This window comes from Ciona intestinalis, unplaced genomic scaffold (genome assembly GCF_000224145.3).
Source record: "Ciona intestinalis unplaced genomic scaffold, KH HT000074.2, whole genome shotgun sequence".
Taxonomy (NCBI): domain Eukaryota; kingdom Metazoa; phylum Chordata; class Ascidiacea; order Phlebobranchia; family Cionidae; genus Ciona; species Ciona intestinalis.
Window position 1 is genome coordinate 360,002 of NW_004190396.2, and position 16,050 is coordinate 376,051.

The 16,050-nt window shown below is 38.7% G+C and overlaps 2 protein-coding genes across 4 annotated transcripts in view; one reads left to right on the forward strand and one right to left on the reverse strand.

The window, feature by feature from the left end:
* The window catches only part of LOC100180873 (tyrosine-protein kinase BAZ1B), a 15,124-nt gene extending 6,696 nt beyond the window's left edge, over positions 1-8,428 (forward strand). For 2 of the 3 annotated variants that reach the window (XM_009862978.3, XM_018815407.2), the window contains 14 exons: positions 907-1,038; positions 1,295-1,486; positions 1,897-2,006; positions 2,232-2,441; positions 2,709-2,833; positions 3,396-3,488; positions 3,867-4,041; positions 4,316-4,570; positions 4,957-5,011; positions 5,248-5,378; positions 5,530-5,624; positions 5,824-5,898; positions 6,434-6,674; positions 7,606-8,428. In XM_009862978.3, coding sequence (XP_009861280.1) covers positions 907-1,038; positions 1,295-1,486; positions 1,897-2,006; positions 2,232-2,441; positions 2,709-2,833; positions 3,396-3,488; positions 3,867-4,041; positions 4,316-4,570; positions 4,957-5,011; positions 5,248-5,378; positions 5,530-5,624; positions 5,824-5,898; positions 6,434-6,674; positions 7,606-7,945 — 2,229 coding nt within the window. In that variant the 3' untranslated portion in view covers positions 7,946-8,428. The remainder of the gene's footprint in view (positions 1-906; positions 1,039-1,294; positions 1,487-1,896; positions 2,007-2,231; positions 2,442-2,708; positions 2,834-3,395; positions 3,489-3,866; positions 4,042-4,315; positions 4,571-4,956; positions 5,012-5,247; positions 5,379-5,529; positions 5,625-5,823; positions 5,899-6,433; positions 6,675-7,605) is intronic. The other variant, XM_018815405.2, reaches the window with a different exon arrangement.
* Positions 8,429-9,196: 768 nt separating this feature from the next.
* On the reverse strand, positions 9,197-15,676 carry cigl (zinc finger (RING)-10; the record flags this gene model as incomplete). The annotated part of the gene is given in 10 exon segments (NM_001032483.1): positions 9,197-9,473; positions 9,838-9,971; positions 11,408-12,309; positions 12,567-12,669; positions 13,133-13,282; positions 13,579-13,605; positions 13,893-13,982; positions 14,423-14,560; positions 14,987-15,061; positions 15,547-15,676. Coding segments are annotated over 10 exon segments (1,897 nt in total), but the record flags the coding sequence as incomplete, so codon positions are not given.
* Positions 15,677-16,050: the final 374 nt, after the last annotated feature.

The following is a 16,050-nucleotide window of genomic DNA, read 5'->3' on the forward strand; positions in this document are numbered from 1 at the left end:
AAAAGTAACGGTTACCGGTTACCGAACCTATTCGGTTAACCGCTAACGAAAAGTTCAAGTCGTTAACCGAACTATGACGTCATAGGGCATAAACGTATATCAATATCTGTCTTATTTACACGAAAGGCACGTGTTCGTTGATTGTTGTTTTGCAATAAGACAGAGTGCGCAGGACGCTGTTGCTTTGATCGTGCCCTACAACGGCGATTACGCCATCAATCTTGATTGTTAATACCGCAGGCTAACTAGTTTTGCAACATTATATTGGTGTAATACACAACTTAAATGTTTTCCTCAGCCAAGCAGCGTGTTTATTACGTAAAAGCAGGCATTCACACGTGGAATCATTGCATCATAATAGCGATTGTTTGACCTGGCAATTGATTACGACATAATAGCAATTCACACGTTAATAACTGCGTCATAATTGCAATTCACACGTTGATTATTTAGACGGCAGGTGTTTTAAAACAGGTTTCAATATAAATAAGAAAGCATTTCTTTAACGTTAAGAACGTTTGCCCGTGTATTGCAAGCATAGTCCATACGTTCGTCGTAAAGTTGCCTTTAAATTCGCGAAAGAAAAGCGATAAACAAGACGCTTTTATTAGAATTACACTTGTATCGGTTAACCGGTTAAAACTGAACGGTTAACGGTTAAACAAAAATAGGGAAAATCCACAGCCCTAGCCAGCATACTTTACCATAACCCCCACACCATAGACCCAACAAGTGGCGCAGCCAGGGGGTTTAGGATGTTGCGACCCCCCCTTTTAAAACAAAAAAAAGTTATTTAAAAAAAAGATGTTTGAAAATGTTTTGAATAAAACCCCCCTTATTTTTCCTGGCTGGACCACTGGCCCCTACCCCACCATCCCCCCACTATCTACCCCCATATAACCCCAGGTCCAAGTCACCCCCACTATTTGTTGCGAACTGATGCGGATTTGTCTTCGGCAAAACGACGACGAACTGGACGAGGAGAAAAGTGATTCCAACTCCAACATTGGGTCATGTGACTCGGAACTCGCAGATTCCGTAAGTTGGAATTACAGCTAAGTTACTTTCTAAGGTGTTAAAAGTTAAGTTGTATTTAATTGACACTTCAGTATTTTTACAAAGTGTCAACAAAACAATAACCGTGAATTGGTCGCACCATATTTGGTGTTTATATAAGTTAAGTTGTATTTGTCCAACACTTTAGTATTTTTGACAGCTAGTTTTATATGTCTCAACAATTAAATAGCTAATTTTTACTGCATTACCAGTTTATTTTATTTTTTCCCACCTTCAGACATTCCGTCGCATGTACGAACTTGAGTTGTACGACATGGAACCACCGGAGCAGATAGATGTGTTAGCTGCCCTCACATATAGAGTGATGAACACGTACGCTGTACAAATACATATAGAAGACACTACGGAAAAAGCAACCACTATTTATAAGAAAGTTTTGCAGCAGAAGAAAGAAAAGAAATTATATGAGGTTTGTGTTGTTTGGGATGCTTGGGTATCATGTTTAACTGCTACATATCTTTGTCTATGATTGTTTGTATGTGGTGTTTTGGGTTTAATCCAAAGTGAAATGCTTTAAATTTCAAACCATCTATTGTTACCAAACCTTCATTATACATCTAATGCAGTCAAAGTCACTTTGCATGTTTTAAAGTTTGGAATACAACACAGGATAAAAAACCACCTGTAAGTTGATCATTGGAATGATAAATAAAACAAAAGAGTGCTATGGCATGCCATGCTGTAGGACCTCACCCATACAGAATAAAACCTGTTTAATAACAACCAGATAGTTATCTGAATAAACAGTAACCAGGCTCCCAAGTACATATGTATAACATCTGTATTAACTTTTAAAATATAACAACCTTTTAAACGCAGGTTCCCAAGAAAAAGGAGTCAAATGAAGAACCTTCCATCGACCCATATTTTGTGAAGAATCCGATTAAAGCTGAAGATGTGGAAGATGAGGGGATTGACCTTGTTAGTAGGTGGGTGGTGTTATGGGATGTGCTGGTGGATGAGTATTTGTGGTATGTACCTTTGTGCAAGATACTTAAAGGCAATTGCTCCAACCCAGTGGTCACCGATGGGTTGTCTAAATTGCCGTACAGAAACACAATCACCTACAAAGTTATATATGTGGTAACACGATAACGCAGGAAGGCACAAGGTGCATGAAATTATTTTTAATTTTTCCTTTTATCTCATCCCAGAGTAAAGAAGAGAAAGATGTTGAGTGAGAAACACAGGAGGGAGGAGGAGGAGAGGAGGAGGAGGATAAGAGAAGAGGAGGAAGTGATCCTCCAGGAGCAGAGGAGTAAACAAGAGTCGGAGAGAGCAGATCGCCAATTGGAGGAAACGAGGACGCTCGCTCGTCATCTGAGGAGGCGGCTTCCATTGGGCACCGATCGTAACCATAGCAGGTGGGGGGCAGTGTTGACCATGTATTTTTAGTTTTTGTAGCAGTGTTGACCATATATTTCCTAACCAAAGCATGTGGGGCGTGGTTGTGGAAATGTTAATTATTACATTGTATATCCGCTAAATACTAAAATTTACGTCTTTTTGACTTTTGTGGATACAACTCCGCCACACTCACATATGTCAACCCGTATTATCTCATATTTTTAAATTCTGACAAAGGTTTGATTATCTATTTCTCACCATATTATTTTTCACAATACATACAGGTACTGGTTGTTCTGCGATGGTATTCCAGGTTTCTATGTTGAGAAGGGGTGGGTTAATGATAACATTGATTATTCAACCCACGTCGACATTAACACCGCCCCTGCTACACCTAAGAAAACTGGAGGTAAGGTTATGTTTCATATTACTATATCAGCACGCATAAGTGTTTTAACTTTTTTCATCATCTTAAGCATAAATGCTTATAATAGCCTAATGGATTGGAACAATGCCTATATTTGTCTTCTGTTTTTCTGTTCATACCAGGATATGTCATTCTTTCTTAAATTGCTTTGATGTAATGGGCAACTCCGGTCTAATCTCAGGTCCCATGACGTGCCTCGCTGTAGGACCTCACCCATATAGAATAGAATGTGCATATACAATGTTGGGGTAATGGGCAACTCTGCACTAAATCTCAGGTCCCATGACGTGCCTCGCTGTAGGACCTCAGCCATACAGAATAAAATATGCGTATACAATGCTGAGGGAATAAGCCAACTCCGGTCTAATCTCAGGTCACATGGCATGCCTCACAGTAGGACCTCGCCAATATAGAATAGAATGTGCATATGCAATGTTGGGGTAATGGGCAACTCTGGTCTGAACCCCAGGTCCCCTGGCAAGCCATGTTAAGACCTCACCCTTATATAATATAATACCAACCACAAACTCATGCTTATATGAAGGTTCCCCAAGTAAAAGTCCGAAGAAGCGAATGAAAGTCGATCATTCGTCCGATGATGACGTTCCTCTCGCTCAGATGTCGCCGAGTAAGAAACGTAAGTTAATATGTGTTATATATATATATGAATATACGTTGGGTCTTCACACCTGAGAATTGGGATGTAAATAACACCAACACACGTGTCCTACCATTCAGACACTGTATAGGCAAGAATAGAGATTCGATTCTCTGGCCCTGCTTGTTTGTATAGACACGTAACAGCGGGGTAAAATCTGTTTTAGGTATGGGGTGCTAAAACACATGTTGTCATCCCTCTTTCAAAAGTTTATCATCCAATTAACACAGCCCAAAAACATTGGGTGTTTTTTCACTTTCTTGTATATAGTTTAAAATGGCTTTTAGGTTTTGCGGTTTGAAATAAGATTTTTTAAGTAAGATTTTGCTCCAATTTACAAACATACCTTCATAACAGCTCGGTTCCGTAAGTCCAAGGAAGAAGTGACGTGGCCTCACGTTGGATTGAACCTATGGCATTCCATCGACGACCAACAACAACTCGATCATTTGGTTTCATCTTTGTGTAACAACGGGATCCGCGAATCAAGGCTCCTCAAATCCATAAGGAAGCATTATGATGTCATTGTTAAGTGAGTATTTGTATAGTGGGTGTTGGGGTAGTGGGCCAACCATGGTATAAATTCATACTAAAGTTTAAGTAGCAAAAACTTGTGAAACACTACAGACTCACATGATCTATGTATGTGCCAAGTTGCTTGTGGTTTCCATGTTGTAATAATTATAATAAAAGTGAGACCAATTTTTGTTTCTGGACAACTGTTTACCTGTTTATTAATAACTGGTTGATTAAGAAGAAACTGAGCAAAAATACCATTTGGCTTTAACACAATCGCATATTTCAAGGTCAATGGAGCGGAAGAAACAACTTCTCGAACCCAGTGAGGCCCCGTCTCGTCGCTCTGGTGCGCCCTCTGATGGGGAGGAACTGCACCGCTCGTTTATTAAGAAGAACATGCGTTCGATGATCCATGACGCTTGTCGTGGCGGGCTGGCGACCGTCACCGAGCCCGAGGTGTTGGAACAACGGGTCGAGGTCGCCGAGACTGTGCAAGAGTTTGCTCTCTTGTTGCTCGAGTTCCACGAACATATATTGCCCAAGTAAGATTATTAAAGGCTGGTTTATTGGTAGCATTGTTACATTATGTTAATCATTGTTATTTTATGTTAACTTATCCATTCATAGCTAACTCCCAGGTGGTCAGCAAGGACCGCACCCACATAGAATATAACTTATTTATCCTCACATAGCGGGGAAATGACAGTCCTAATAACACCAATATATTGTGTATTGGTTATTGTTTCTATTCTATATGGGTGAGGGGGGGGGTTGGGCCAAAACCCCAGCTTCAAGGCTGCTGCCCGCTTACAAGTTACCATGTATGTAACTTTCTAGTAAATGTTTTTGTATTGCCAATAGTTAAGTCTGTATTCTTTTGACAACCATCTTTGCGCAGGCTATTTTAACAAGACTTTATTGTTTGCAGTTGTTTCAAACCTTACTTGGCCGTGAACTCGGAAACAGCATCGGACCGAGAACGGGTAAGAATATGGTGTGTCTATGTGTGTGTATGTGAAGCCACCATGTACGGTGTGCAACACCCGTTGACCCGTGTTATAACTCGACAGTGAGCATGAGGTGTATGAAGCCACCTTGTATGGTGTGCAACACTCGTATAACTCGACAGTGAGCATGAGGCGTATGAAGCTACCATGTATGGTGTGCATCACCGACAGTGAGCATGAGGATCATCACATTAAACATAATTACATTCCAGGCGAAAGCAGCGAAGCGTTTATTAAAATGGCGGCAAGCAGTTGAAGAAGTTTCTTTATTTTCAAGATTCACGTTGTTGTTTACTTTCCTCAATACTTCTATTAAATGGGAAATGTACCATTATCAACGCATGTAAGTTATGGGTTCCAATATTGCCTTGTAAAACATACTGTATAAAATATATGGTCTAATTTCATTTATTTTGCATCTTCCCCCACCCTACTATATGTTAAACCTAATGGTGGAAGTTTATTCATTTTCGGTAAACCCTTTTTTCCTCCAGTTCTCGTCGAAGAGTTACCCGTAATCGAAATTACGCCGACATTAACAATGGAGTTATTGAAGAGGAAGAAAGTGAGGAGGAGGATGAAACAATAGGTATTGTTGGTAATAATGGTGTTAACAATTGTTTGTAATATTGGAAATGTGGGGTTTCCTGTTTGTTCTATATTTTAAACGATATTGTTTTGGATAATATGCCTGCCCTGACTTTCATCCCAGGGAAACCTTACCCTTAAAATTGTATTATGGCTTAACCAACCATATTATGACATCACTAATTATATTATGACATCAGAATCTGAGGAGGAAATGAACCAACGACGATCGAGTCGACTTCGACAACGAAAAGGAACCAAGAAAGTTGTTGAAGGTGGGTTGTTGTGTTCACACTGGGTTTGTGGTTTAGGGGTCTGTGGGAGAACTGTATGCTGCTATTACCTTGGCAAGGGGGGTGGTTAAGATACAACCACCCACAAGGTTATATACATGATAACTTGTAAGCGGGCAAGAGGTGTATGAAACAGAACACCCAAGTTATAACGACTGACGTTGCCTCGTTATGCGAGGATAAATAAGTTACATACATGATAACTTGTAAGCGGGCAAGAGGTGTATGAAACAGAACACCCGTGTCATAACGACTGTCACGACTGTCATTGCCCCTTCATGCGAGGATAAATAAGTAACATACGTGATAACTCGTAAGCGGGCACGGGGTGTATGAAACAGAACACCCAAGTTATAACGACTGACGTTGCCTCGTTATGCGAGGATAAATAAGTTACATACGTGGTAACTTGTAAGCGGGCACGAGGTGTATGAAACAGAACACCCAGCTTGAATTTCTGGTTTAAATCTTCAGTTATTGTATTTAGATAAATGAAGTAAGTTACATTTATTCTTAGAAGTTCGTGAGCGCCGAGTCAGACGGAAACCTCGATACATGGAGGAGTATGATGATGATGATGACGTGGAAGAGCAAGAGCAAGAGGAGGAGGAAGAGGAGGAGGAGGAGATGGAGGAGGGAAGTGAAGAGGAGGGTGGGAGTGAGAGTGGGGAGGAGGAGGAAGAGGAGGAGGAGGAGGGGTTGGTCTGCAAGAGGATAATCGAGAAATTGATCGGATATCAATATTCAGAGTTGTTTAGGTATGTGGTTTTTATATTGGGTTTAAATTATAGGTTTTGTTGCATTTATTTTTGTGGGAGGTGTGAAAATGATGTCATAATATTGTGATGTCATCAAATACGAGTCATCTATCCTTGACTGAGCTGTCAAGGGAAATCCCCCATCCATTATCATTAAAGCCCTGGTCGGCAACCTTCTGGGAAGCGACAAGCTTTAACATCTGGTGAGGTTCATGCGGTAACACCCTGCGTGTTGGGTAATGGGCCAACTATGGCCAAATACCAGGTCCCATGGCGTGCTTCACTGTAGGACCTCACCCATATAGAATAGAATGTGCATATACAATGTTGGGGTAATGGGCCAACTCTGGTCTAAATCCCAGGTCCCATGGCGTGCTTCACTGTAGGACCTCACCCATATAGAATAGAATGTGCATATACAATGTTGGGGTAATGGGCCAACTCTGGTATAAATCCCAGGTCCCATGGCGTGCTTCACTGTAGGACCTCACCCATATAGAATAGAATGTGCATATACAATGTTGGGGTAATGGGCCAACTCTGGTATAAATCCCAGGTCCCATGGCGTGCCTCACTATAGGACCTCACCCATATAGAATAGAATGTGCATATACAATGTTGGGGTAATGAACCAACTCTGGTATAAATCCCAGGTCCCATGGCGTGCCTCACTATAGGACCTCACCCATATAGAATAGAATGTGCATATACAATGTTGGGATAATGAACCAACTGTGGTCTAAATCCCAGGTCCCAATGGCATGCCTCACTGTAGGACCTCACCCATATAGAATAGAATGTGCATATACAATGTTGGGGTAATGGGCCAACTCTGGTCTAAATCCCAGGTCCCATGGCATGCCTCACTGTAGGACCTCACCCATATAGAATAAATAATTTTAAAAATTTAATAACATTCCAATCCCCCCAGACACCCGGTCGACGTCACCATCGTGCCCGATTATTACGACATCGTCACGCGACCAATTTCCCTCTACGAGATCGTGGGAAAGATTGACGGAACGAACCCTGACGTGGGACTCCCTTTCCCGAGGTCTACACGAAGAAGTTCTCACAATAACTATACATATGAACTACTGATGGATGATATGAAACTATTAGTTGATAATGCTGCGTTGTATAACTCTCCTGACTCTTACACGATGAAACAGGCACGAAGGTTGGAACTATCATTTGTAAGATTGTGTAAAGAGAATTTCGATACCGATGAATTGGTCACCAGACTTAACAGTTTGTTTAAACGAAAATAGAAATCTTATATTTCACATTGAAATCTTATTTTTCGCATAAAAATATTTTTTTTGCATCAGGCAAAATTTTAGTTCGAAAAAAGTTATGAATTTTCTCTCGATTTTATGTTTTGGGGATTTTCCCCAAACCAGGATCATAACATAGACATCTTGCACCAAACGTTGTAAATATATTTTGACTTCTAGGCAATTTGTCGCCCATGTGTATATAGTATGTTGGGGTAAGATGGGATACGTTTTCATTATTTTTTATCGTCCCATTTGGTGAAACCGCACCTTTTCGCTTCTAGTAGAGCGTTGTTAATTGTTTAAAACATGATTAACAAATATTGCATATTACGTGAAAACCATCTTACCCCAACCTACTACATTACTGGGTCATGCGTGGAAATGGTATATCTATGATTTTTCTCAAATATTGGATTTGGACCAAACTGCCAATATTACCTATGGCGCATTTTTAATAAACATCAAGCAAAAAAATGTTTGTCATATTGTATTTTTCGGAGGCACAGGCTGTAGTACTGTGGGGGAAGATGGGACACCTTTGGCACATATTATCCTAATCATGTTTTAAACAATTAACAACTGTATACAGAGTCGTAAGGATAGGGTTTTATGATTCTCTGAACGTTTTTTGTTTACTAAAAAATTGGAGGAGAAAATAGAATAAAAAGTGTCCCATCTCCCCCACCCTACAATATCCTTTATTGTAGTAAACTGTCGCCATTACACAGTAGTTGGCCCTCGCTAAGTAACCGCAAGCTAACGTTCGAGGTTCGACATCGCATATATCACGCGTCAAATCAGTTGCCTACCCTTAAAAAAACGTCTGAATGTGACGTCATAATTAATCAATTATTACTTTTACGAGTTCCGTATTTCTCCCAAGAACGCGTTTATTGTGAAACGCTGGTTTGTGTAAATGAGTTCTGTTCATTTAGTTGCAAAGGCTGCAGTGGTTGGTTGTTTACAGTTCACACGTCAATGTGAGATTATATTCAGATAAAGTTTAGACTATTTACTATTACTATAAAGGTAGTATAGTAAAGTGTGGGACTGGGGGAAGATTGGACACCTTTTCATTCTATTCTCTCGTCCTACTTGCTGGTAAACAAAGAACAATCAAAGAATTATACAACCGTTCAATATACGATCAGGATGTTTGAATATTATGGCTAAGAGTGTCTCATCTTCCCCACTCTACTTTACGATGTTACTGCTATTCATATTATAAATCAGGCCCACGAGTATATTGTAGTTGTGTATTCTGTATCAATAACAAAGTGACAAATGCAAAACGACATCAAGGAGTTAAAAAATATGAAAAACGACTGAGAGAGGAAATACTGAGAACATAAATAGGAAAATACGCTGCCGCTAGACGGCGCAACGAGTCACTTTATCCGCAGCGTGATTGGTTGAAGTAGTCACGTGACCAGCTCTGTTGTGCTTGGTCAATCGTGGGGAGGTAGAAGATGTGACGTCATTAACCATGACGTCATCGAACCAGATTTCGTCATAATTTCTAGGTAATTATGATAATGTTTTATACGAGAAAAGCAACATGTATGAATGTATGCGTAACTTATATTTATCCTAGAATGGCGGGCAACAACAGTCGTTATAACACGGGTGTTGTGTTTTATACACCTCGTGCCCGCTTACAAGTTACCACGTATGTAATTTTGTGGGTGATTTTTTATATATGGCTGATAATTTAGACAAGCCATTAGTGCCCACTGATGGGTTGGAGCAATTGCCATTAAGTGTCTTGCCCAAGGATACATACGCTTAAGTAACCACCGAGTCAGTAGCCACGATACGGGACAAGCAATATTAAGATTTTAAAAATTACAAATTTAACTGTTATCTAGTGACGTAACACTTACACTGCGTCATCATAAACAGTTGGAACAGACACCGACTCCAGCACGCCCTCTAACGACGAAACACTAATCCTTGCCCCAACCTCAGCGTCGGATGAACTATACCCGATGCACGGCGTCGAGCTGCGATGAGGGATCTACAATATAAGAGGTGGGTTGGTACAAATATTGTTGCTTAGTTATTTAACACAATCGTTATAACAAGGATGTTCTGTTTAATATATTTAATGAATAAAATATAGAGTAGGGTGGGAAAGATGGGACACCTTTAGCACGTAATATTCGAATATCCCGATCGCGTTTTAAACAATTAAAAACGGTCCATGGAAGTCGTGATAATATAGTTTTTTTTATAATTCTTGGAATGTTCTTTGTTTACTACTAAATGCCACGAGAAAGTAGAGTTAAAAGATGTCCCGTCTTCCCCCACCCCACTATATAATATAACACGTGCCTGCTTCTTAAATTGTGTTTATGAATAAATGAATGAAACTTATTTATTCCGGCGTAACACAAAGCATTGGTAGCCGTTAAAACGCGATGGGTAAAACATAGAAAAGCACAACTGCTTGTAACCGTTTAATGTGTAATCGAATCGTATCTGTCTATAAATACATATCTAATTTTCTAATATTTGACGTAATGTTTAATGCCAGTACCAGAGTAACAAACAATCACACTCAAATTTACGTAAAAAGGACGTTTGAAAAAACAAATGTAGTAAAAGTGTTAAATAAAAAGCGTGTCTGCCATACCCAGCACGTTATACACGTGTTAGTGCGAACGAAACGAACCCAAAATATCTTTAAAAAATGTCGTGTTTCACGTCATATCCTGTCCCGGGACCCCCCAGTTTATAGATAAGTGAACCGGAGGAACGAACAAGTTTTTATTTCGTCGTAATCCACCCGTGCACTTGTTTTATACACAAACCCACCGACGCGTGACGAAAATCCAATTTTCCTGAAAAATTTTGTCACGAAGGCTCATGACGTCATTGTGTGTTAAAAATGGGGAATTTGATAAAAAAGAACAACTAAATTTTCAGGCTTTTATACTTTTCTGTTGGTAGCTATTTAGTTCTCCATCTATTTGCGTTGCTTATATTTTCGCCTTCGTTGTTTTAATTAATTTGATCTTCGCTATCGTGGTCTCGCGTCGTCGTAGTATAAAGGAAATTGGGCTAAAGTATTAGCTACGCTTTTACCGTGTTGACTGAATGAATGTAACTTATTTATCCTCGCATGGCGGGTAACCACGGTCGTTATAACACGGGTGTTCTGTTTCATACACCTCGTACCTGCTTACGAGTTACTACGTATGTAACTTATTTATCCTCGCATGGCGGGACAACGACAGTCGTTATAACACAGGTGTTCTGTTTCATACACCTTGTGCCCGCTTACGAGTTACCACGTATGTAACTTATTTATCCTCGCATGGCGGGGCAACGACGGTCGTTATAAAACGCGAGCGCTTTTAACTATATAATCACGACGCCGGGCATTGAAGAAATAATTTTAAAAAAAATTCTGTAATAAATGGATATATCATTATATTAAAGTACAATTACCTTTAAAATGCTGTCGCATGGTGGCGCTGGTGCGTCCGAGATTAAAGAAGACCCGAATACTGATCGAACACTTGTGTCTGTGACGCAACACGTGGTATCTGTGACGACACACACGCATTGTGTCGTCGTAGTGACGCTGAATGGTCCAAATAAATAAGGGGTCGTATCAACCTTGTCGGAAACGCCATCGCTGTCTGGTAAGTAACCGCTACGTAAGGATACAGGTCGGGAATCAAGGTCAAGTTCGGGCATATAAGTGTTATGTGCGTTCCTATAGTTTGTATTGGTTCCAGAACTTCGTCTGTATAATGTACATCCTCGTATGCTTCTGTAGGGCGGCGTCACACACGTCTGTGTTGCGCAATATTCGGGTAAATTCCGAGAGGTTTCTAAACTCTCGTAAGCTGGCGGCAAATCAAAGTTAGTGAGTTGTTTCGGCGTGGCGAAGGAACCGCTTGAAAGTTCTTCACGGTTCGTCGGTTTTGGCAAAAACTCGGAAATACCAACATTTTCTCTTTGAGGCTGATAAGCAGAAGCACCGTTGGGAATTGCGCTTCGATCGTAGAAATGGGGCGTCGGCTGCCGCCTTCTGAAGTAATGATTATGAGGTACGACAGTGCCAACACAAGGTACCACATCGAATTTATTATTTTGAAGAATTTGTGCTCCGTTGGGTGCGTCGCAGAACAACTCAGTAAAATGCCCGCCATAATAGGCGTTAGTATGTCGGCTACCAGTGTAACAACTTTCGTACGGCGGGCAGTTGTTTTCGTACCGACCTTCCTCGTATCCGTTATAATCGTTGAATATCTGACGTCGCGGCGTGACGTGAATGGTCGATCGTGACGTCACAGAAGGTGAAGAAATTTGGCGGGAACGTCGTTGAAGATTTGGCGGGTCACCTGTGACGTCATAACAAATGTTACGTCATTTTAATTTAAATTGTATGAAACAGAACACCTGTGTTATAACGACTGCTGTCGCCCCGCCATGCGAGGTTAAATAAACAAGTTACTTCCATTTTTTCACACATTTACTTTTAAAATATCTAAATTATTATTTTTTTAATTTATTAAAATTACTTTCTGTCATACAAACATTATTTTAGGTTAAATTTATTTAAAAACACGTTTACCGAAATAAATTGATCCAAACTTACCTAATATATTAAAATTACAAAGTGGGCACGTAAGTTTTTCTTTCAACCAAGGGTCAACACAATGTTTATGGAATTCATGGGAGCATGGGATCACGCGTAACTCCTGGGGGGAATAACTGTGATTAGCAAATACTTTGGGAATTTTGATTCTAACATAATAAAGGGTACATGTCACAGAATACATAATATAATATAGTGGAGTGGGGTAAGATGGGACACCTTTTCATTCTATTTCTCGTCCCATTTGGTAGTAAACAAAGAACATTCAAAGGATTATAAAACCTAACGACTCCCATAGACCGTTGTTAATTGTTTAAAACACAATCGGGATATTTTGAAATTATGTGCCAAAGGTGTCCCATTTTCCCCACAGTATTATATCATGTGTTATATTTTCTCATGAATAAAAAATGATTTTTCATTTTTTTTTAAATTTTACAGATTAACAAGACTTTGTTATTTCTTTTATGTATACGAATACACAAAGTTTTTATCTTTTCTTATGTATATGGACACAGACACACAAGATTTTATGACAAATATAAACAAGTCCAAAACCCACAAACCTCATTCTCATTGAAAACCTCCAAACAAATGGCGCAAAGTTGTTCACTTGTATTACTGCAATCATCTGTCCATTGTTTACGAGGGTCTACGCGAAACTTACGAGTTTTCATTCGTCGTAAAGTCTCGGAAGCAATGTTTGCCATTGATACCTGGGGTGGAAAGGTTTCATATTTAATTGATTTTAGTTTAATTTTCTCCAATGGGTAAAACCGGATCCTATTTGTATCAGACAGAAAAAAAAACAGAAAACAACAAAAACAAAATTAAACATATTTCCTACATTTTATACTTTTCAGGTTTTTAATTTATTTTAACAGTCTTATTTTTACAAAATCTTGGGGCCAAAAAGTTTGAAAACCATGGCCTGAAATGTGGTTTTATTTTAATGTATATACATATGCTATAATACGGATTACAAGGTCGTGTAAGGATAAGAGAAACTTACCGATCTTTCCCGTCTCCAGCATTTCAACTGCAAAATATAAATAGATCATATTATTACCTCAAAACAAATTCTATCAATAAATTTAAAATAAGTCTTTACTTGGGTTTAATAAATGTTTGAATAAAATGAAAGATTTGGTGAAGAACTTCTTGGAGAAAGTTACATTTGTGATCTAGATGTCAAACATTAAAAACAAACAAAGAAATTAAAAAAAGCAAACATTAAAATATTTACCAAAACAAACAAAGAAATGCTAGGTGTTTCCCATGTTTATGGAGAACTAAAATACATAGAAAAATATATTTTATAGTTACCTTTATAAGCAACACGATACAGATAACGAACACGACGACAAAACAACCCATGAAGACAGCCATGTTGAAGTATTGGTTGTATTGATCCTCCTGTACATAATTAAGTTATAACACCTTTGATTGGAGAAAGTGTATACAATAACGGGGTTGTATATAAAACAGGGGGGAATAATGTAAACATATCAAAAATTAGAAAGAATGCCCGCAAACCATTCTTTCGCACAAATTTTTAGGTTTTTCTTAAAAAATTCTAAACTTGTTACAACGGCCCAAAAAATCTAATTCATATTTGCTATTTTTACTATCAAGAAAATCATCGCACAGGTCCTCTATATTTAATACTACTGTGTAACACCCAAATATTCCGGGATTACTTTTGTCAAACATCTCCATCACATATCTATATGTATACAGTCTTTATAAAACACCAACAGCACATATTCTTATTATATTGGCATTATTGGACATTGTAACTTCATATCTATACCCATATATACTTCCTGTTGTCATAATAAATAGCATATACTTACAGATTTAGTTGGCACACCACTTTGTATACGAGCTCGTGCCACTTGTTGATCTCGGATTAAATTGATCAAATGAAACGCTGATTGTCCTTGCACTAAAACTATTGGTCGGTCAAGTCGTTCGTAATATTCCGAGCTCAACTGGAAAGTAAGAATGTGTTTTGTTAATAATTAGTATGGGTGTTGGGGTAATGGGACAACTCCAGCTTTAATCTCTGGTGTTGGGGCACCGGTCAACTCTTGGTTAAATGTTAGGTCTCATGGCATGCTGTAAGACCTCACACATAGAACAGACAACTACACAACAAATGTAATAGGCAACTCTGGTCCAAAACCCATATAGAATAGGTGTTTTAATACTTGGTATAAAAATATAAAGGTAAAAATAAGTATTTTTTCGATAAATATTCCTTATTTTAGCATTTAAAAACTTATCTGAACAAAGAAAAAATAAGTCATACCACGGTTTATTATATTTTTGATGGGTAGTTTTACTGCCGGTAGAATTATTTACATAACCGAGTAACAGACAACCATAGATATATAACTATGTATATAAGTAATAACCTGTGAAACTGCATCAGGTTGGTTAGTAATATCAAATATAACGGCAGTCGCTCCTTTTTCCAAAGCTCTTTTAGCCTAAAAATAAGTCAAGTTTAACAATTTCAAAATCATCTGAACATTTTTACATGAACCTCATGCTGCCCCAAAGTGACATACAATGATTATTACGGCACATAAAAATCTATGTTTAAAGGTGAACTGCTACAAGTGTTGAATAAAATAACATATGTAAATATTCAAAAAAATCTATGTTATTTTGTTAATGTAGCCGGAATCATGGGCGTTATTAAACCTAATAATATGCCTGACAGTGACAGGCTGACAGCATACATATTAGTGGGGTAGGGAAGACACTTTTAGCACATGATATCCAAATATCCTGATCGTATTTTAATCAGTTAACAATGCACAACAGTCTATGCAAGTCGTGAGGATACTGTTTTATAACCATTTGAAAATATATTCTTTGTGTACTACTAAGTAGGATGGGAAAATAGAATGAAAAGGTGTTATTTTTCCTCCCATCCTACTATATATTACATAACTCTGATACTTCTCACCTTCCCATAAACTGACAAACATGGCCTGGGTTCAAGATAGGAAGGCCCCAACTCCACCACCCCAACCCAACCGTATTCATACAACTGGTCATCTCCAACTACATTGCATAAACTGAGAGGATGGATCTGTGGAAAGGGTGGGTTGCATAAACAACATATATAAGTGTAGTTTGGGGTATGAGTTATGTGCATAATATATACTGTGGGGTAAGATGGATACTGTTAGCACATAATGTCCCACTTTTCCTAATAGTGTTTTAACAGTTACTGATTGGGATAAAGTTATATAATTCTGTAAATATTCTTCCACTACTATATTATTCACATAATTCACTCCTTATAATTAGAATACACATAAGGGATGTAGGCCTATTACCTCAACATCCAGGGTTGAAGTATATGAATCGGAATATAGTAAGGTGGGGTAAGATGGTGCAAAATACCATTCAACCATCTTACCCCAACCCCATATTGGGTATAACACTCATACCTTACAATCACCTG